We start from the raw sequence: 22,783 nt of genomic DNA, 5'->3' as shown, positions 1-22,783 counted from the left end.
TCTTGGGGGTCTAAGGAGGGCACAGGGTCATCCCAAATCTACTCAGCAGTGAACAACTGGCCAAGATTCTGCTTCTTCAGACCAAGGGCTAGTACTTGTCCGAGGCCTTCCTGAGAGACTGGGGGCTTCTGTGGGCCTCGTGCTGCAGGCAGCGGGCCCGGGCTTGGTGGCCTCCACTCACCCTCGCATCTGAACTCCACTGCTTGGTCCTCGCTGACTTGCTGGCTCTGGGGTTTCCTCTCGAATTTGGGGGCTGTTGACTCCCTCTGGCTCTCCACAGGGGTCATCCTGGTAGCAGTCTTGCTCCCAACTTCGTGGCTTCCTAGGGCCGACTGCCTGAAGGAGAGGGGGGCTGGCGGGGGCACAGGGGCCGTCCCCTTCTCTCCTCGGGAGAGCAGGGGTGCGCCTGAGACCACTGCTCTCGGCCCAAGCTGCACCCTCGTGCTCTGCAGAGTGATGGTACTGGAAGTCTTCTGCAGGGTGGTGGTCTGCAGGGCCCCTCGGGGTGAGTCTCTGGTCGCCTCCAGCTTGCAGTCCCTTGGGGGCTGACCCGGGCTGTTTGGGGTCCAGACGGGGGAGCCGCTTCTCTCAGAGTTGGGGCTTTTCTGACTTGGGGCCATGAACTCCGGGTCACCCTGGGTGGGTCTCTTGGCCAGTCCATTGGTCACTTCCTCCTTGCTGTCTGCCTCGGGGGCCGTTGGGCCTCTCACCAGGGGTCTTTTAGGCAGGGGGCAGGGGTGGGGTGAAGAAAACAGGGAGAAAAAAGGGGGTAGTCAGAGACCATCTAGTTAGTCACAGCATGGCTTACCGGCTGGCAGGTGCACGATCTTGGGCCATACAGTTCCCCAGGCCGAGAGTCAGAGCTAGAGCCTACCTGGGCCCTTTTGGCAGGTTCCTGGGCCGGAAGTCAGGAGCCACTCTCCATGTCCCCCCGTCCCACCCAGTGGCCACCCAGGGCCGACGAGCAATGCCCTTCGCTCCACCTGTTTCCCTTTTCCAGGACCCCACCCTGCTTTGAGAGTAAACTGGGTCCCTGGGTCTCCTGACCCACTCTGCCCATGTGCTACAGGCCCCCCCACGAGCCCCTACAGTTACTCTCCGGTTTTTAACTTCTAATTTTTTAATTTTAAAAATTTTGTTAAAGCAGCATGATTTACAAATTATCCACAGTTGGGTTTTAGATATCCAGTATTGCAGCACCACCAGGGTTGGCTTCCCGTGGCCCATGCTCCCAGGCTCCCTCCCCTCCCCTCTCCAGCTGCCCTTTTCACAGCTACCTTCCGAAGCTTGGCTGTTAGCCTTTGGGTCTCTTGATTTCAGTGCTGTTGACTCTGTGGTTTGGCCCTGTCATTCCTGAACACCACCTTGCACCTGAGCGCCCCCACCTGACCCCCAGTGCTTCTCATCTCTCTCTTCTCCCCCTCCCCTCCTCGCTTTCTCTCCTTCTCCCTGTACTCTGGGGCCAAGCTAGTCAGAGCATCCCCCTTTAGACACTGCATTCCCTCACCCACTTACTCTAAACACACGAGTAATACCCTCACACATACTAAAGCCGTGCCCCTGGGAATATCCTAGCAAGAAGGACTGTCCCAAAGGAAAAGTAGTATCCTCGAGGCCTGCAAGAAAGCCCCCGTAAGTGGGGCCTCTTGACCCTGAACCCCCACAGCCCCTGGGCATTCACTTGGGTCTCCTTCTCCCTGAAGCATTGATGCCACTGGGTGCTCACACTGAGGGTGATCTAAGGCATCAAAGTGCAGCGCTGGTGTTTGCCGACGCCCAGATCTCCCCTCAGCCCTCTCACACACACGCGTGAGGGGCACCTCCCAGGCCTCAGCCCACATGGTGAGTGTATCCGAGGGCTTCTCTGCTTTTTGGGTCACACCTGGCAATGCACAGGGGTTACTCCTGGCTTTGCACTCAGGAATTACTCCTGGTGGTGCTCAGGGGACCATATGGGATGCTGGGAATCGAACCTGGGTCGGCTGCGTACAAGGCAAACACCCTACTCGCTGTGCTATAGCTCCAACCCCCAGCTGAGGGCTTCTCTGGCCCCCAAGCTCCGATCAGGGCCGCTGCTGTACCCCCTATTTGTGAGTGCTCCGGCTGCTCTGTCTGTTGCTCTTCTCTGCCTGGCCCTGAGCTCCCCACACAGTGAGCCCGGCTCTGAGCATATTTGTAGGAAGGGGCAGGCGAGCCAGCGGGGGGAGGCGTTCAGGGGCCGCCCCTTCCGACTCACAGCCAACACAGACCTGAGAGACACGTCATTGAGCCAGGAGGGCATATGAGAGCAGGGGAGCAGATCTGCTGTAACCCCACCCCACCCCATGGGCAGTCTCCTCCCCTTCTTTTGACGTGGTCAGTTGTCCCTCCCTCTGTGATAACTCAGAAAGTCAGGGAATTTCTTTAGCACAACTCTCTTTGCTGACAGGGTCTGTAAGACAGAAACCCAAGAAAAGGTAAGTCTAGACTTACCTGCTGACACGGTCCAAACCTAGAGGGGGGAAGGGCAGAAGTATTAGTAGACTACTTTATTAATGGGAGTAACAACTAGTAGTGGAGCATTTTACATACCTTTAAACAAGTCGAGGAGCTGGAGATATTTATTGTACTGTGGGTGAGGCACTTGCCTGCAGCTGACATGGTTTGATCCCCAGTATCACATAGGGTATCACACGCCCTGCCGGGAGTGGTCCCTCATTACAGAGCCAGGAGTAAGCCCTGAGCACCATTGGGTGCAGCCCCCAAACTCAAAAATGTTTAAATGTGCAGGGAAAAGTATAATTTTATTCAATTAAAGAGGAAATATATCTCCCAAATAGGACCCCCCCGACAAAAAAAGAAGAAAAAGCATGCCCCCTATTTTTTTTTCTGCCACACTATTTTATTGTGGAAGATTTTAAAATGTCTCCTAATAGAAGACAAAGAGAAAAGCAAACATTGAAGGTCATCCCCCCAGTAAGGACTCATCTGGTGTTCCGGGGTTCAGAAAAGAACAATCTTTGTGTTTTAGATTTTGTGTTTTACAGTACTAGAAGCCTAACTTGGTGCAGGCAGCAGGGGCCTGCAGGACAGGATCCTTGTCCTCTGTGAAGTCAAATTCCATACTCAAGACCAGCATGGTTTCCCCCAGAAAGGTGTAGAATGGAAATAAAAATACCAGCATGTACCAGGTATAACACAGCACAGGGATAAAGGTGCAAATACACATGTGTAAGCCTGGTCTCTGGGTAGGACTCCTTTCTATGGGTTGTGACAAACACTCAAATTGATATTTATTGACTTAAAAACTGCCCATTTGAATTTTATGAGTTCTACAATAAAAACATTTCTATTGCTTTAAAATCCAAATTCACTATTATCTGATTGCACTTTGACTTGCCAAAATACATGCAAGTGCTTAAAAGTCATAACAAAGAGAAAGAATTGTTCCCAATCTTCTTTACATGCCAAGCTCTGTGACCCAGAGACACCACACTTTTTACAAGATGGTACAACTCTGAGTCTAGCCTGGCTAACAATGTCTTTGAGCTTCAGGGCATATCGACATGGCCACATCCATAGAGAACCTTCTGTGTCTGAAGCTGAGAGCTACAAATACTACTTGTGAATAATATTTTAATGTTAAGAAATGTCTGCATAGTATTCGAAGGCTTTTGCATAAATCTGAAGACTGATCCAATTCAGTTTCCTAAAGTGGGTTATAGTCTCCCCATGGGGGCAGGGGTTTCGATAATGAACCAGGGGGCAGTAATAGCCCTGGGTGCAGGTGGGGCATTTCCTATTTATTAAGGTAGATTTTGGGGCTGGGGTACTCAGTAATTTCTTTTCCTAAAAAGTTGAAGGTAGGCAACTAAGTTTAGAAACTTCTAAAATTTATTTTTAATTTAAATGACTTTACATGTATTTAATTTAGTTTTTTGTATGTATGACCAGCATGTAGAGGGCCTGGGCACACTCCAGTCCCACACTACTGACTTAACACTCTGGATGTAGCCCTGGTGGCCCCAAGCACTGCCAGGGAGGTGGCCCCCAAGGACTCCCAATTTTTATGCTAAAATGCACTAAAATAATATAACAATCATGTGTTTTAAAAAGAAAGATAATGCAATCTCAGTTCTGAATTGAAGCTATAAAGCCCAATTGATTGGTATACAATTGTTGAATGGTAAAAGTAAAAAGGAAACCACACACACTCAAGCCAAAACGTCTGAGAGCAAAGGGAGAAAAGGAGAGGTGAAAATGAGAATGAAGGCCAAGCCCTGCCCAGACTCCACCCAAGGCCACGCCCTGCCCCAACTCCACCCACAGGCCACGCCCTATCCCCCACATCCCACCCACAGGCCATGTCCTGCTCCCCAGTCCCCACCCACAGGCCATGTCCTGCCTCCCGACATCACCCAAGGCCACTCCTTGATCCCCAGATCCCACCTTCTCACAGTTCCTGTTAACACCAGTGCGCTGATGCCCTGACCCCGTCCCATCCCATCCTGTCCTGTCCAACCCTTCCCTTCCTTTCCCAGCCCAGATACCTGAGTTCCCCATCAGAGAATGAATAGGAAACTCAGGGGACCAGAAGCATACAGAGAAAAGAAGTGTCACAGAAAGAGTGGACAGACTCTAGCAAGAGGAGAGGGCAATGGTGAGTGTCCAGGTTGGGCCCTGGGAGGAGACTGAGTCAGATGAGGCCCCCTCGGTCTGGAGTACAGAATGATGCTCATTTCCGGTTTCAGCAGGTTCGCTAGGGGGCGATGGCAAGATACAAGCCAGGCCCACCCTCCCAACCAACCTTTAGAGAGACCAAACATGGGTGTAAGCAAGGAGAGACTGAAAACACAGGTGTGGGTGCAGGGTACTGACAGGGAGAGTGTATCTATGCAGCTGGTTCAACATGCAGCCCCTGGGGAGTGCCTGGATGCCGAGTGCACTGGACACTGAGTGTACTGGACACTGAGTGTACTGGGTGTGCACAAGTGGCCCCTTGGAAGTGGTGTGGACCTCAGCCATTCCCTTAATTTTTCTTTGGTTTTGAGCCACACCTGGCGATGCTCAGAGCCACCACTCCTAGCCTGCACTCAGGAATCACTCCCATCAGTGTTCAGGGGCCATAGGGATGCCGGGGGTTGGACTCAGGTTGGCCACAGGCAAGCAAGAACCCTACTTGCTGGACTGTCTCGCCGGCCTCAGCCCTAGCCCCAGTCCTGGACAGGTACCTTGGATGGAGAGCTCGGAGGACATGGAGGCCTTCCCTGAACCATTCACTGCCAAGCAGGTGTACACGGCCGCGTCCTCCTGGCTGACGTCTCGGATCTCCAGAACTTGCATGCCGTTCTTCTCCGACATGCACACGCGAGCACTGGCTTGCAAGGGCACGTCTCCCTGTGCGAGGAGACATGGTATGAACAGAAGCAGCTGGCCTTTGGGCAGCTATGTCCCCATCTCTGCCCTCCTCTCCCCCACAACAGCAGCAACGACACAAAACTCAGATGGACTCTCAGGGTTTCAAAAGGCTCCAACACTGATGTGGGCCTGTGGTTCCGAGGACAGAGCAACCGATATTATGCTGGCTTCAAAGGGGTCAGTGTTGGATGTGGAAACCCTACATTCCTCTCTTTAGTCTTCCTGACCTCTCCTCTTGAATTGTTCCCCCAAGGCCAGCTCAGAAGAACTGGAAGGTTAAGTATCTATCCTACCTAATTGTGGGTGTGGTGGTAGTGGTTTGAGTCACATCTGGGGTGCTTACTCCTGGGTCTGTATTCAGGGATCATTCCAGGGACTGCTCAGGGGACCAAAAGTGGTGCTGGGGATCAAACTGGAGTTGGCTGCACGCAGGGCATGTGCCAATCCCCGGTACCTTTTCTGCAGCCCCCTCATTCCCTCGTTCTAATCCAGAAATTCACCAGTATGAACTGCCTCCTTGGTGTCCCCAAGCTCCTCTCTGCTCTGCTTCTGACTCCCCCGTGTGGCTTTCCTCCTCTCACCCACTCAGCCTTCACAGGGCCCAGCCCAAAGCATTCACAAAGATTTTCACCTGGAAGCCCCCAGCAGCATTTCTGAGGCAGGTGGGACTCCCTCTGCCTTGCAGATCAGGCACTCAGAGTTTCAAGGGAGCCAGTAGTTGCTCATCTGCACACACCTTGGGGTCCAGGTGCATGTGTGTGTGGCTTGAAACCAGTCCTGAAGCTCTGAAGCTTGAAACCTGCTTCAGAGCACAGAGATGGATGCTCAAGCCCTTCTTGGTCCCAAGTCCTCTGCTGTCTGGAGAGTGTGTGGACACTAGGACTTTGGTCTGGGTAGTAGAGTGTATGTAGTTGGGGCAAGGACCAGCTGGCTATGTCTCTCACACTGCTCACGGACCCCAGTGACTGTGGAAACAGAGGGAGGGACTAGAGAAACAGACCCCCACCACTCCCCGTGTCTGGCCGTGAACCTCCAGCTTTCCCAGGTCTGGCCCCAACACAACCCTCACCTTGAGCCACGTAACCTGTGGAGGGGGCCGGCCCATAATCTTGCAAGAGAATCGTCCTGTCTGTCCTTCTCTGACTATCACTCGACCCAGCTTGGTTGCAAACTTTGGTGGACACTCTCCCCAGATGCTGGGCCGGCTTTCCACGGTGGGGGCTGCAATCCTGTCCCTGGAAAGGAATGGCATAGACTCTCAGTCCAGATACAGCAGTTCAGACCTGCAACCCCACCTCCCCGCTCTTCTCAGTCACTTCAGCTGAGGCCAGAAGCCAGCAAAGAGCAGCAATCCCAGACGAAGCCTCCATCTCCAAGGCATCCCTGAAAATCTGTGGTTCCAACACGTATTTGCCCTGTATTTTAGGCATGAGTCTAGACTCAGCTCCCCGGAAGAACAATACACCTGATTCTACATGTACTGCTCCAGTGCCTAGGTTCTGGCTAATAAGCGGTGAGGGAAAATGCTGTGTGCTGCTCCCAGATAGGACCCAGAAACACCTATGTTTCTCTCCATCCTCCCCTGCCCTCTCCTCTGACCACATGCAGAGTGTGGGCTCTAAGGCCCCCAACATGGAAGGAATCTGGATCCCTAAGTGATCACAAGCTAGTCTCCTGCTGTCTAAGGATAGTCAAATTGTCCTCTTGCCTGAGTAAGAAATAAAAGCTCCACAGGGGACTAGAAAAAGAAAACTGTGATACACACACACACACACACACACACACACACATGCATGCACACACACACAGACACACATGATAGAATAGTATGCAGCTGTGAGGAAAAGATATAATCTTGATATTTGTTGCAACTTGGAAGGAATTAAAGGGGATGTGCTGAGCAAAGTCAGAGAGAGGACAAATACTGTGACATCAGTGCAACAAGATGGGGATGGAAGGTACCAAGTGATACGGCCACGTGGGTCAGGATTACAGAACCGAGAATGCCAAGAAAGGGAAAGTATGGGGGACTGATAAAGTAAATGGAGGTAACATAAAGACAAGGGATGAGGGTCTTGGATACGAATTGTTAAATTAAAACACATGAGTTTCTTGGAAGGCAGCTCGGGGGTGGGAGAGACCTTGAGACATCGGTGGAGGGACAGGGTCACTGGTGGTGACTTTGGAGCACTGTAAGCCTAAACTCTATTATTAGCAGGATTATAAATAGAAATAAACATTCCTCTCCCCCCCGACTTTGGAGCGTGTCCACGACAACAGCTGCTATTACCCTTACCAGTGCGGGTTTACATTCTGTAAGAATGTTCCAGACCGCGGGGGCTGGAGTGATAGCATAGCGGGTAGGGCGTTTGCCTTGCACGCGGCCGACCCGGGTTCAAATCCCAGCATCCCATATGGTCCCCTGAGCACCGCCAGGAGTAATTCCTGAGTGCAGAGCCAGGAATAACCCCTGTGCATCGCCAGGTGTGACCCAAAAACCAAAAAAAAAAAAAAAAAAAAAAAAAAGAATGTTCCAGACCCTGGTTCTCTTCGGGGATTGCTCAGTTAAATGCTTTGACTCTGGTCAGGACTTGCAGCGATATCTACCGACCACGGCCACGTAACCCACTTCCTCTGTTTCTAGCCTCGTCTCTCCCTGGAGCAGCTGGAGCAGTGGAGGTGATGCACAGAAGAAGCCAGGCCCGAGGTCTTGGGCAGATGACCCCACACCCCCTCCCAGGCTGGCACCCAGGTGTCTCAGGAGACTTGCTCCCTACACCTGCTCTGCTACAGGGACAGGCAGAGCACATCACATTCTTCCCCTGCCTCAAATATCTCAGAACTCACCCCAAGGTTTTGGAAACAGCTGGCTGACCAAACTTCTTCACAAAGCTGCCTGCGAGAATAAAACAAAAAGAGGTTTATTCACAATAGTCAGAATTTGGAAACAACCAGAGTGCCTGGGAACAGATGACTGGATAAAGAAACTATGGTACAATGACTGGATAAAGAAACTATGGCACAATGGAATACTACACAGCCACAGGGAAAAAGAAGTAATGAAATTCAGTTATAAATGGATGGACATGGAGAGTATCATGACGAGTGAAATGAGCCAGAGAGCTACAGACACACTATAGAATGACTGCACTGATTTTTGGTATATTAAAAAAATCCCATAGTATTAAGACTAATATCCATGTACAGTAAAAAGGGGGAAGGAGGACTGGTACATGGTTAGAAGATTCCCAGAAGTGGGGTGGGGGAAAAGTTAGGACAGAAAAGAGACAACAATGACAACAATGGTTGAAAATGATCACTCTGGACAAGAACAGTATTGAAAAGAGATAAAGAAATATGCATGATAATATTTCAGTGCCTGTATTGCAAACCATAATGCCCGAAAGAAAAGAGATGGAGAGAGAGACAGACAGAGAGAGAGGTGTCTACTGCATCAGCATCTCCAACTTCAAACTGTACTACAAAGCAATAGCAATTAAAACAGCATGGCATTAGCATAAAGTCAGACCCAAATGGAAGAGAGTCGAATATCCTAACACCAACTCTCAAATATATGATCACGTAATTTTTTATAAAGGAGCAAGAGATCTGAATTGGGACAAGGAAAGTCTCTTCAACAAATGGTATTTGGAAAACTGGGAAGCTACATGCAAGAAAATGAACTCAGACCTCTTCCTAATGCCAGGCACCAAAGTCAGACCAAAATGGATTAAATACCTTGATATCAAACTTGAATCATAAGATACACGGAAGAAAATGTGGGTAGAACCCTCCATGACATTGAAGCTGAAGGCATCTGCAAAGCTGAATACCACTGACTAAGCAAGTGGAAGCAAAGATAAACAAATGGAACTACAGTAAACTAAGAAGTTTCTACACCTCAACAAAACAAAACAAAATCATAAAACAGTGACCAAGATACAAAGACAGCCCACAGATTGAGAAAAAATATTTACTCAATACCCATCTGATAAAATATTGTATTAATATCAGGATGCACTGGTAGAACTTTACAAGAAAAAAACATCCAACCCCATCACAAAATGGGGAGAAGAAATGGAACAGAAACTTTCTCAAAAAAGAAATACAAACGGCCAAAAGACATATACAAATGCTCTATATTGCTAATCATCAAGGAGATGTGTAAAAAACTAAAGCTCGCCAAGGGGGCACGAGCACTCGCAGGCTCTCTGGGCGGCTCTGTCTTACCGCCCACGTTCAGTACCCCGGAACCGCTGTGTGTGCCGTCAGTCAAGGGCAGGCAATGGAAGGAAGAAGGCCAAACTGGTTGCTCTATCAGTTTATTTCATTCTCTCTCCCTGCTTCTCTCCCGGCTCTCGGTCTCTCTCTCGATCTGTGGATCTGGCACCCAACCCACTCTTAGAGCCTAGTTAAATCTCCACAGCATGAGGGGTTGGGGCATACACATAGATGTGGTCAGCAATAGGGTAAGATTCCTTTCCCTCAGGGGATGCTTCTCTTAGGACTTAATTCTCTTTCAGCAGGAGGATCCACCCAAGGGCAGAGTCCCATGAATGTGTTTCTCTTCTCCTCAGCCAGCAAACATATAAGAATTCATAATATTAATAATTTTGTATGGACACTATAAGAGATGCATTAAAGCTTATAGAATTGCTCTCCTGGGGCCATCTCAATCTCAGACTACAGTGCTCAGGCCAGAACAGTCTTTCCTATCCCTAGCAAGGTCCTAGTCTCATCATTACTTTTGGATCATGACAGCATTTGTCTATGATCAAGCTCTTAACTTATAGTTAAGAATTAGGAACTTTGGCCAGGCCCATCTCGATGCCAGGGTAGCACATAACTCACCGCTTGCCCTGGATCCTTCCTGTCCCTCGTCGGGACCCTGCTTTTGGGGTGCTAGGAACTGAGGGCAACTGAGGCTTAAGTGGAGAAAGCAGATGCCCGGGAGGGAATAATATTCGAGGCCAATTAATTCCCAAGTTATAAAAACATAATATTGTCTTCTTGTGTCTATACAAAAAAGACATAGCTTTAAAGTAAATTATTCAAAAGGCATAAAGAGGAGAGAAAGGCAATGTTATAATATTCAGTGTCCTAGGAAGTTCTGACCTTACCAATTAACAGAGTTTGATTAGAGGAAGAGCAGATAAACTGGTAGAAGTGGTTACAGATAAACAAAGGAATGGGAGTGACTCCGGAGCACTTTGATGGGTGTGACTGATAAACCTAAGCTCCTTGGGCAAGGGGAGCAGGACAAACCAATGATATCCAACAAAGATGCAAATAAAAACAACAATGAGATATCATCTCACACCACAAAGACTGGAAAACATCAAAAAGAACAAGAGCAACCAATGCTGGTGTGGATGTGGGGAGAAAGGAACTCTCCTTCATTGTTAGTGGGAATGTCGACTGGTCCAGCCTTTTTGGAGAACAATATGGGCATTCCTCAAAAAGCTGGGCATCGAGCTTTCCTATGACCCAGCAATACCACGTTTGGGAAAATACCTTGGGCCCCCTAAAACATTACACTGCAGAAATGCCATCTGCACTTCTATGTTCATTGCAGAGCTAGTCACAATAGCCAGAATATGGAAACAACCGGAGTGCCTGAGAACAGATGACTGGATAAAGAAACTATGGTACATCTACACAATGGAATTCAGCTGTAAGAAAAATGAAGTTCTTATAAATGGATGGACATAGATATCATGCTGAGTGAAAAGAGTCAGAAGGAGAGGAACAGGCATAAAATTATTGCACTCATTTGTGGGATGTACTGTCACTGTGACTGTCACTGTCATCCCGTTGTTCACGATTTGCTCGAGCGGGCACCAGTAATGTCCGCATTGTGAGACTTGTTGGTACTGTTTTTGGCATATTGAATACACCATGGGTAGCTTGCCAGGCTCCACCATGCGGGCGAGATACTCTCGGTAGCTTGCTGGGCTCTCCGAGAGGGATGGAGGAATTGAACCCGGGTCGGCCACGTGCAAGGCAAACGCCCTATCCATTGTGCTATCTCTCTAGTCCTCGGACTGTGGGATGTAAATAAACATAATATGAGACTAATACCCAAGGATGGTGTTGGAACACTGTATGACAGAAACCCGACCATGAAAAGCATTGTAACTGTCTATCTCATGGTGACTTCAATAAAAAACAAATTAACCAGCTTAAAGGGAAATATGATTTTACTTTGGTTCTGCTTTGGGACAGGGCTTGGGGCTTGGGATGGAAACATCCCAAATATGATGGTGGGAAGGTGTAATGGTGGTAGGATTGGTGATTGAATATTAAATGTAGTCAAATATTGTGAACTACTTTATAAAATAAATAAATAAATAAATATTTCATACTCAAAAAGAAAAAAGTTGTCTGCTTCAGAGACAGATTGGATTGGGGGGGCGAAGGAGGGAAACTGGGGACATTGGTGGTGGGAAATGTACACTGGTGAAGGGATGGGTATTGGAACACTGTATGACTGAAACCTTGTAACTGTGTACCTCACCCGGGATATAACTGAAAAACTAACTAGCAGACAAAGAAACAAAGAGGCTTCAGGAGTTTTCAGGCCTGGAGGACCACAGTGGAGAGCCAGCGCAGGGTGCAGCCTCCCCGACACGCCCTGCAGGCTCTTCTGTGTCTCATCCTGGGCGTCTCCTACAAGCCAAGGCGTTGCTCCGGACTCCATGGTCCTGCTATGAATTTTCACTAATACATGAGAAGAATGAGGTTCAGAAAAGTCAAGTCAGCTGTTCAGGTCACAGAGCTGGGAGGGCAGGCCTCCTCCCCCCACCAGGTCTGCTTGTACGGGGAAAGCAAACCATCCCACGGAGTTGTTCAGAAGCCCCAGATCTCCCAGACTTGCTGGAGAGCCCCTGTGGTAAAAGTGCCTGGCAGGTAGGGAGCCACACAGCACCTCTCACGTTGCATCTTCTCCTGCTGGCCACCAGGACAACTCAGGCTGTCCCCTTGAGGATGGCACCAGCAGTCTTGGGCCACTGTGCAGAACCAGTAGCGGGGCTGAGTGTCAGCATCCATGGGCACCTGCTTGGGCTATGGTGGTCCTGGGAGCTGGGCAGGAAGCTTTCAGACAGTGAACCTTGCTCCAGGAGGCTGGGGGAATTCGTAATGTGAGCAAAAAGGGCCCTAGGTGCTTCCTGAGGATTAAGGAGATGTGGTGAAGTTGGTTTTCTCTCTATTTTCAAAGGGGGTGTGGAGGGTTCCCTAGTGGTGCTTGGGACGACTGTGATCCGCCTTGGCTGATTCCTGGCCAGCCAGACTGGCCGCGTGAAGGTCTCCAGGTGCACCTGGCAGTGCTTGGGGGACCATATGTGGTGCCAGGAATCAAACCCATGGCGGCTGCGTGCTAGGCATGAGCCCTACCCACTTTACTACTTCCAGGCCTGGAGAACATTTTTGAGCTGATGATCAGCTTGAAAGTTGTTCTTTTGGTCAACAGTTGGGGGTGGGGGTGAGGTGTTTATAACCCCACCCATGGCATGTGTGCCAAGCTACTCTGGGAGATTTGTGGGGTGCTTATTGGACAAGGGGTGCCCTTCCTTAAATTCTAGCACTCACCACATCTCTCTGAATACGCAGGAAGACAGGGCTGGTCATTTCCCTTGGACATATCTGTTAAGTTTTTACCAGTAAGTCTTGGGCTGGGGCTGGTACTGGCTCCGGCTCGCGCTCCGCCAAGATTCGAACCGGGTGGCCATGCGTTTTCATGGCCGCTTTGCTGCTGGACCAACATCCAGAGCCAGCTAGATTACTTCTGAACCCAGCAAGTGCTCGCAGCCATGTCCCCAGACTGAACTAAGCTTTTGCTTTATGCTGCCCCAGGAAGGGAAATGATGAAATTTCCCACTTGGATCTCTATGTACTTGATTACTAAAGCACAGAAATCCTAAACTGCACGGCCGCGACCTTGTACCTCTTCATTCTCATTAGTGGAGAACTGATTGTCAGGTGTTTCCTTGTCAATAGGGCCATGTTTTGGGGGGGTAGACTCCATGAAGAATGGTGGGTTCTGTGTTGAGACCCCGACAACAATAGTGAGTTTTGGGTTGAAATATGGAATGCAATCGAGGTAAAGAGAAAATGAAGTGAATTGTATCAGTTATGCAGGTGGGGTTGGGGGTGGGGGGGTGGGAGGTGTACTGGTTTTTTTTTTTTTTGGGTGGTGGAATATGGGCACTGGTGAATGGATGGGTGTTTGAACATTGTATAACTGACACATAAGCCTGAGAACTTTGTAACTTTCCACATGGTCATTCAATAAAATAAATTTAAAAAAAGTTTTTACCAGTAGTCATCTGGAGAAAAATTAATAACCAACAGCATCATCTCCCTTAACATCATGAAACCTACGTTCGTCGGACCTAGCAATTAAGCTGAGTATCGCTTCCTTTCTGTCATGTGCTTTTGGTTCTTCCCATTCAATTCAATCATCGAGTACTGACCCAAGCAAATACTGATGAATCATGGATAGGAGTCTAAGTAAAGAAAGCAAGACGCAAATGGCTGTAGAGTGTGATTCTGCAGACAGAAAATGCCTGGATGAGGAAATCCACAGAGATGGAGCATGAACTGGCAGCTGCCAGGGCAGAGTGTTCTCAGGTTTCTCTGGGATGCATAAAATGGCTCCAGAACTGGTTACAGTGATGGTAGCACAAAATCAATGCTACTGAACTGCAAATTTTATTTTGTTTTTAAATGTTTTTGTTGGTGTTACCAGGTTTGAGACAGATGTGGCTTTGATGCTGCTCTTTGTTTATTTTCGGTGCCAGGGGTTGATTCTAGGCTTTCACATAGGCAAGGCAGGTGCTCTGCCATTGAATCACATCCATTGTCCTGAATACTAAACCTAAAAATGGCCAAAACGCAAAATTGTATGTCATGGTTATTTTACTGCAATAAATTGGAGAGTATGCTTTTAAAAAATTTGCTTCTTATTTAAGCTTCTTATCCTGAAGACTAAGATCCCTTTATTCCTTAAAAAGACAACAACCCCCCACCCCAACTCAAAGCAAGAATATGGCATTTCATCAAAGAGATGCCAAAGAATGCTGGGGGCATCAGGGTAAAAGTACTTTATAGTGCAACCCAGAGACAACACATAAAGTATCCAGCTAAAAATGGAACCTAAGAAAGCTTATTTTAATGTGCGTTAACACCACAAAGTTTACATCAAAACAAAAAGAGAACTTGGGCTGAAATAACTAGAAGTCTATTTATAGGTAAAAATTTGAAGCTGCAAATTGTCAGATAAAGCAACATAAATTTTGTGAAAGTATGAGAAGCTGGCAGAACAGGCTCCGTAAGAATCAGGCTCCGTAAAAAATAAGTAGAAAGGGGGAGAAGGTAGAAATAGAAGTGCCAAAAATAGAAGAGCGACTTAGGAGAACTGTAGAAGACAGGAGCAAATTGGTGAGGAAAAGGAAAGACCATGGTATTAAGGCTTTTAAGACAACAACCTCAGAGTCTTGAGGATAAGCGAAAATGGATGCTGGCAGGGCTGCAGAATGAAACGTTGAAAGCAGTGGCGTTCACTGACAGTTTGGTCAGAGTATATTTGCAAAGACAAAGATAGAGAAAGCTGCAGAATGAAGTTATCAATAAGGTTAGAAGAAGAAAAAATCCATCTGAAAACATGGTGTGAGGGGTGGGAGATGCGACTCGAGAGCAGAAGACATGGTCCCGTATGGCCCCCTGAGGGCCCTGGGTATGGCCCTTATTCAAGAAATGTGTGTCAAGAACACATTTTCAACTTTGTGATATGACATGAAGGAGTCAAGAATCATCACAGAAGCCTTGTGTATGTCTAAAATCCCATTGGACCTCGGGCTTTGCTTGTGGCTGACCCTGGCTGTTCTTGGCATTGTGCATGGTTCCCTGAACACTGCCAGAGGTGGCCCCTGAGACAGCCAGGTGTGGCCCCAAACTACTACTACCACTTACTACCACTGCGAATGATGATAATAATGAAAATCCCAGCATACCTCGAAACCGACTTTCAGCGAATGGTTTGACTACAGAGCAGCTAATAGGAATAAAAGTCACATGAAGAGCAGAGATCGGGATTGGGAGACAGAACAGCTGTGTATTCAACACAGCTTCGGTTCCCAGCATCAAAGGCGTGATCCCCAGGCACCAAGCCAGGCGCAGCCCTGAGCACCACTGGGGGTGTCCCCACCCCATGCCACCTCTTCCCCAAAGGAGAATAGAAGTAAGCCCAAAATGAATAAATAACACCCATATGTGATTTTTATAACAATTCATCACTGATAGCCCCAATATAAGACACTGATAGAACGCAATGAGTCACTAACCTTCTGTGCATCTTCACTAACTTAATATGTTTTGGTACTAAAATTGGTTTTTCATGTCTTCTGATACATATTTTCAAGATAATAATGCAGTTACTATATAATAATTAAATTATGTATATGTATATAAATATGTATATGGTCAAAATTACAGTAACTGTACTATTTATATATATTTATATAAGCACAATTATAATTACATGTAATTACATAAAATAATATATATATATAGCTAGAAATGCTATTTCCAGTTAGTAGAAAAATGTGAGCAAGCTTCTCAATAGTTCCTAAGCAACAACCTCATTCCTTTTAAGCTACTCTCTCCCGGTGAACATCTCTTAAATTATCGGGCTTTCCCTCCTCCCCCAAGTACTTGAAATATTTTCTACATTGAAGGCAAAGGTCTATATTTGTACTGTAGCTCTCTGGGAAGGCTTTTTTTTTTTAACAGTTTTGTGTGGTATTTGAGAAAATTCTTGCAGTGAATTCTGCACTCCTTAAATGCTGCCAGCGTCCCTAATCACTGTACATCAAAAACGATCTCCCAGAACTGTCCCCTGTGTCCCTGAGAGCAGTATAATCTCTACTTGGGGCCACTGGCTTGAGAAAAATTCTGAAGAAATGTTCAGAATCCCAGTTTCAGGGTAAATACTAAACTTGGGAGCAAGAAACAAGAGTGGATAAAGGAGAAATAGAAGGTCATGGAACTTCGAGGCAGGGAGGTTTGGGCAGGAATTCTGTACCCAAAATGCCCCTTTCGCTTGTCTGAAGCTGGGCGTGATGCTTTAACTCCAATTTTCTTTTTATTTCCACCCACCCCAGTCTACTTTTTAAGCTAATGCTTGGGCCTGATGAGGGCTGAATTCCCATCTGAGTACAGAGGGGGTCTCCAGGAGCCCCCAGGAGTCCACAGAAAGTCAATGAGCTACACTATAGGCCAGACCCACTAAGGGTCAGATGCCGGGTGAGGGTTGGGTCACAGTCAGAGAGGTGCTTCGGGGCTATTGCTGGCTCTGTGATCACATCCTTGGGGGCCACATGAGGTGCTGGGCATGGAACCAGGGCCAGCTGCATGCAAGGGAAGCACCTCACTCCTCTCTGGGCCCCAAGAGCTGATTCGGGCATCTCTGTCTTCATGGAGCGCAGAATCTAGATCTGTAATTCAGACGCAAGTGTATGAAGAATTATGTGCGTTGGGAGGGCACATAGGCTGACACCAGGAAAGGAGGGCTCCAGGTGGTGGAGGGGTCAGAACACTCTGGGCCAGGGCACCGGGTGAGAAGGGATGTGGGTGGTGAAAGCATTGGGTGCTCTGAGGGGCTGGCATGCAGACAGGGGCCCCAGAAGGCAGAGGGTCAGGTCTCCTGGGAGATCCGAGTCATCACAGAAGAGCAACTGCACATCTCTGGAGACTTTGAAAGGAGGGAGGAATAATTCTAAAAAAAATAAAGAATTTTGGGCCACACCCTGGTGCTGGGGGCTATTCGTAGCTCTGTGCTTGGGGCTGGGGAGCGTTGGTGTGTGTGTGGGGGGATTATTCTGTCAGTGCTAAGGGGATTGTGCAGTGCACAGGATCAAACCTGGATATCTACATACAAAATATGTGCTTAGCTAAGCTCTGTCTCTGACACACACACACACACATATCTTTACACACATATGTATATATATATATATATATATATATATATTTCCTTCTTTTTTCTAGAGCAGCAACTTGAAGAGCAAAGTGGGATACAGTTGGAAAGGGGAGGCCAGCTGGGAACATGTGCAACAGGAAGGAGACGCCGGCCTTTAGGGCCTGTCCAGAGCAGTGGGGTCATGAGAGCTGTGTGGGAGAGGGCAGAGCGGGGGTGTGGGTACCAGCTGGTGACAGGGAGGCAAAGAACACGTCGGGTGACGGAGCTGCCTAACTGCCTCCTGCCTGGCGAGAGGTGGGCTTTTACCTTTCATGGCTGTGGCCGTCTTCCTGGGGCCACCAGGGTCCTAACTCTGCATGTCAGCAGGCATGGACCAGGCAGAGCGCTCTGGGTCACTGCTGCAGTGCCCTGACTGTTGTGCGCATGTGGCGTCACTTCCGCCACGGTGAAAATACAAGTGTCTCCTTCTGTAGGGAGAAGAGCCCCCCCCAGAACAAAGTCAGACCATTCACGAGTTCTGTTTGGACTTGCAGGAAACTGACACATGAAAGTGTTCCTCAGCCTTTCCCTGACTGTGGCCCCTTTGCAACCTCATGAATGGCTGGGGAGTCACTTGTCTTCTGAAAGGTGAACGTTTTAGTTCAGCCCATTGAGGAAGGATGGGTTCCTCAGTGCAGTGTTTCTCAGCCAGGGGCCCCAGGATACACAGGGGCCAATGTTGGGAGTCATGGAAATGGGGGGCCAATTGGTAGGCCAGGGTGGAGCCGGAAGGAAACATGGTCGGAGACAGGGAACCCTACCTGCTGCTGCTGAGGGAAGAGGAAGAGGGACTGGAGTGTTGTCTGGGAGGAAACAGCCCAGTAAATCCCAGCGAGAGTTCTCTGATCCACTGACAGCAGCAGTTAAGGGAAGCCGGGAGACTCCCCTGAGAACACCGCCCTGTTGACACTCACAGGCATCAGCTCACTTCTCTGGAGTCTCCACTGTGGTCCCAGGAACAACGCTAGGCTGCACAGCTGTCCCCTTCGTACATAAGTCCCAGGGACTGATTTTCTATCAATTCATCAGAAAGGAAACAAGGACACATTTGGGCCCTTCCCTAACTTTTGGCTCTGAGGGCTGGGCGGTCGCCTGCAGTCCAGGCCTGGTCAGGGCTGGGCAGTCACCTGCAGTCCAGACCTGGTGGTGGGCAAGTGTGGTACATGGGGAGGCCACGTGAAGCAGGGACCAGCAGGACCTTTGCTCTCATAAACAACTCATTTTGGGGGTGTGAGTCATGCAAAAATGATGGTGCATCAAAGATGAAAGGGACACAAGAAAAAGCTAAGACCAGAATCTGTGTGACAACCAGAAATAATTACCAAATGCTTTCTTTTCAGCAGGTCGACTTTAGGGGGGAGAAACTCCAAATCAATAATAGTGAATTTTTTTGTTTAAATATCGAATGTAATCAAAGTAAAGTGAAAGTAAAGTGAAATTTACCAGTTACACATGCGGGGTGGGGGGCTGGGGAGGTGGGGGGAAAGGGGAGGTATATCGTGATTCTTGGTGGTGGAATATGTGCACTGATGAAGGGATGGGTGTTTGAGCATTGTATAACTGAGACTTTAACCTGAAAGCTTTGTAACTTTCCACATGGTGAATCAATAAAAGAATTAAAAAAAAAAAGTTGATCAAATTCAAGAGGAGATGCAGTTCCCAAACACGGGGCTGTGGCTCTGGAGAACAGGCCTCCCGGAGGCTGGATGCAGCAGGAGAAGAGCAGAGAACCCTCGCTGGGGAGACAGTGGTCTCTGCAGAGCCTGGAAGAATCCTCACTCTGGAAGTGCCACGCCCCCGCGGTCCCACCTGCCCTGTACATTCCCCTGCTCTGCTTCCGTCAGTCCACTCTCCCCTCCTCCCCTGGGGCCCATGTCCTCCCATCCCCGCCACCCAGTGATCACCTGCCATCCTCCTTTCACCTGTTTCCCCAAGCCCACACCTTTCCCCAAGAAGTCTTCACAGCACTTCAGCTTCCAGAGGCCAGTCTCAGATTGCTACGCTGAAGTGCCAACCGCCTGGTGAGTGGCCCGACTGTCAGGTGCTGAGGGTTGGTGTCTTTACTTCATTTTGAATGTGTTCAGATTTATTTGACCACATTTTCAGTGTTTAGTATTTAAACTAGTAACGTCTCCATTGTGAGACTTGCTGTTACTGGTGCCCACTCGAGCAAATCGATGAACAACCGGATGACAGTGCTAAACTGTTACAGTATTTAAACACTAAAAATGTTTTTAGTATAAAAACAGTGGTATTTTAGTGTTTAGTATTTAAACACATATTTAGTACCTGACTAGCCAGGTACTTGAAGAAAGGACCTAACAAAGTACTGTCTCACACAGCACTCCACACGAGTGAGCATTCATAAACACATCCTGATGTCCACTGTTCCATGCAATACAAAATGAAATATGAGGACAAGGAAGTCAACCTTTGGAGGACAATAACTAAGCTGTTGCTCTTTAGATACCTACACAAAGTTATCACGTTCAACAAAATGTGATGAATGAAGAAGATGCGAGAATTATAAGCCCCTGGTGAAAAGCTCAAACCCACCAAGGACCATTGGGGAGGATGGAGAGTGTGGAAGAGGAAGACATAAGGAAAGAGGGCAGCAAGACGATAATGTTCACCATGGGCCAGCAGGGGGAGCTGCTGATCTGAAAAAACAATCAGGGCTTTTGTTAGTTCTGGGGGCTGCACATTATGGCGTTGGAGGGCCACTGGGAACACCCCCACGGGTGCTGGGGGCCAGCAGTCCAACTCAGGGCCTTGCACAGGTGAGGCATGTGTTCTAGGGAGCTACATCCTCGGTCACGGATGTGTTGGGGTGGGGGCGGGGGAAGCAAGGGCAAAGTGGAAGAGAAAAGGAGGAATGAGGAAGACGAAGACCCTTCGGAGGGGCTTCAAGAACAAAACCGAGCGAGCAGCCGCCCCCGAAGGCTCCCGAGCGAGCAGCGCTGCGCACACGCACGCGGGGGCCGGGCGGAGGAGCTGCTCTCGCGCCTGTACTCTTTTTTTTTTTTTTTTTTTTTTTTTATTTTTATTATTATTATTTTTTTTATTGAATCACCATGTGGGGGGTTACATAGTTCTCAGGATTATGTCGGTTATACAATTCTCAAACACCCTTCCCTTCACCAGTGCCCATCTTCCATCACCAACCCCCCCAGTATACCCGCCGCCCCCTCCCACCTCCCCAGTCCCCACCCTTGTAAATGATGCTTCGCTTCATTTACGCCTTATCACGATTACATTCCATGTTTCAACACATAACTCACTACCGTTGTTGGGGTTTCCCCCAAAAAAGAAAAGCAGTCCTATTGCCAAGGAGGCATTTGATAGTTCTCCACTGCTAAGAATATAGAGATATTAAGTCCCGCTGTTTGTTACCTAACTTTTCTTTTTCCCCCTTGCCCCGCGCCACCGAGTTCACGCCTGTTTTGTAATCGCCACGCTGCCTGACAAGGGGAAAAAAAACCAAAAAGGGTGGTTATTTCCCGTCATCAGCAGGCGTGGGGCTCTGGCTTAGTTGATAGACCAGCAGAGTGTCTGCAGGCAGTTTCTGGAACCAGAGGTCCTGCGCTGGTATCGGCTCCGGCTCGATTTCCACCAGCGTCCCACTGTTCCATGTACATAATTTCCCCCTTATATCCCATTCCCACGCCACCAGGTCTATTCGCCTAATGGACATCACACTATGTTTGACACCACGCCGCGCTTCTTCCCGAGAAAGAAGGGTATTTCTTCTCAGCCGGCGTGGGGATATAGCTTAGTTCAGTCTAGAGAGATGGCTGCCACTTTGATTGCCTTCAATATTTCAGCAACAGACTATTCTTGATTAGGATCTCCCACAAAAGTCCGACCTGTTAAAGAGGAACCATTACATATTGCTAATGCTAAGATGACATTAGGTCGCGCGGCTGCGCCAGCGGCCGCGCGGTTTTGGGTTTGTGTATAAAGTCCAGGGAAAGTACAACCAGAAATAACATCACTACAAACTTTTACGCTTATATGGTGCTCATAAGATGGAGAAATCTAGAGAGAGACTAGGAGTTCCATCGTGCTGGCTCCGCAGCAGTTTCCAAAAGGAGGCACACGTGGGGGAGGTGGGTTTAAGTATCTATTGCGGTGGGCGGGGGTCACTGCCCCCGCCCCCTGGGGCCTCCCGCAGGCGCGCGCATCCTCTTTCAGCCCGCTCAGCATTTCCATTTTTCGCGCCTGTACTCTTAACTGGGATGAGACACGAAAAGGATGACAATTCATATGATTTAGGGTTCTAGTTCGTTTTGAAAAATAAAAAATAAGGCAGACCCCTCTGGAAAAGGAAGGGCTGTTTTGGAGTATCCTACAGACGGAAAAGAATGGACAGAGCATCTCACATACTACCAGGATTTTAAGAAGAAATAAAACAAGATTGTGTAAAAGAAATTAGGGCCAAAATAACAGCTACAAAGTCAGGAGAATCATGACAGGCATTCTGGAGGAATATCATAATTAAAAACCCAGCCCAGAAATAGCGGAGGGCTGAAGGTATATAATATCATGCACCTGAGCCCATGCGGAAATAAGAGTCAGAAATCTGTCCCTCTGGAGGGTGGGCATAGAAAGACAGCAGAGGAGCGCCATCCCCCCAGTGCGAGCATGAATGGCTTTAGTCCACCTGGGCTAGCCTGGCCTTTCCTCTCCAGTCTGCCCACCCCGTGAGGTGCTCCCCGCATGCGCCTCAGCCCCGGTGAGCAGGCACCAGTCCTCTCTCTCCTGTGGCCAGGGGGTCTGGGCTTGCAGGACGGAGGTTTCCCAGGGGTGTGGGGAGTCAATCTGCAATCTGAAGGAGCTCCCCCATTCAACTTCTCTACCTGCGTCCAGTACCACTGCTCAGGCTGACACCACCGCGGTGCAGCTTCATCCGTAGTCCTGTCGGACAGCTCAGAAAGCAGAGACGCCGAGCAGAACCCATGACAGAAAGCAGGAACACTGTAATCGAGTACTTAGTTAGTGTGATGGCTAACCGCATGCAAAGTGGCTGGGCCGCAGGGCGCCTAGACAGCCCATCACACATGTCCTCCATGTTTCTGGGGCGGCTGCCAGCTGGGGACCAAAATAGCACCAGGCTGGCCCTCTGGGTGCTGAGGCCTGCGGGTCTGACTGGGACCTCATCAGCCTGCTGACTGCAGCGCCTGGGGCTTGTTGCAATCTCAGTACACATCGATCTTACAGATTTTTGTCCACATGTCATAGCACAGTTATACATGTATGAAGGATCTATTGTTCCATCTGTCTGGAGAACCCTAATATACGAGAGGTAAGCATCAGTTCTCTGGACCTCCAAAATCTGTTCCCAGTATGCAGAAATTTCATCATCAC

The 22,783-nt window shown here is 48.7% G+C and overlaps 1 protein-coding gene across 1 annotated transcript in view; it reads right to left on the bottom strand.

Moving 5' to 3' along the window:
• The window catches only part of MYLK (myosin light chain kinase), a 285,085-nt gene that overhangs the window by 109,468 nt on the left and 152,834 nt on the right, over positions 1 to 22,783 (bottom strand). Inside the window, exons 4-8 of the mRNA XM_055127484.1 lie at positions 8,245 to 8,293; positions 6,467 to 6,632; positions 5,211 to 5,376; positions 2,473 to 2,491; positions 182 to 717 (exon numbers count right to left, since the gene is read on the bottom strand). Coding sequence (XP_054983459.1) covers positions 182 to 717; positions 2,473 to 2,491; positions 5,211 to 5,376; positions 6,467 to 6,632; positions 8,245 to 8,293 — 936 coding nt within the window. The remainder of the gene's footprint in view (positions 1 to 181; positions 718 to 2,472; positions 2,492 to 5,210; positions 5,377 to 6,466; positions 6,633 to 8,244; positions 8,294 to 22,783) is intronic.

This window comes from Sorex araneus, chromosome 2 (assembly GCF_027595985.1).
Source record: "Sorex araneus isolate mSorAra2 chromosome 2, mSorAra2.pri, whole genome shotgun sequence".
Taxonomy (NCBI): Eukaryota; Metazoa; Chordata; class Mammalia; order Eulipotyphla; family Soricidae; genus Sorex; species Sorex araneus.
This window is presented reverse-complemented; position numbering and strand designations above follow the sequence as displayed.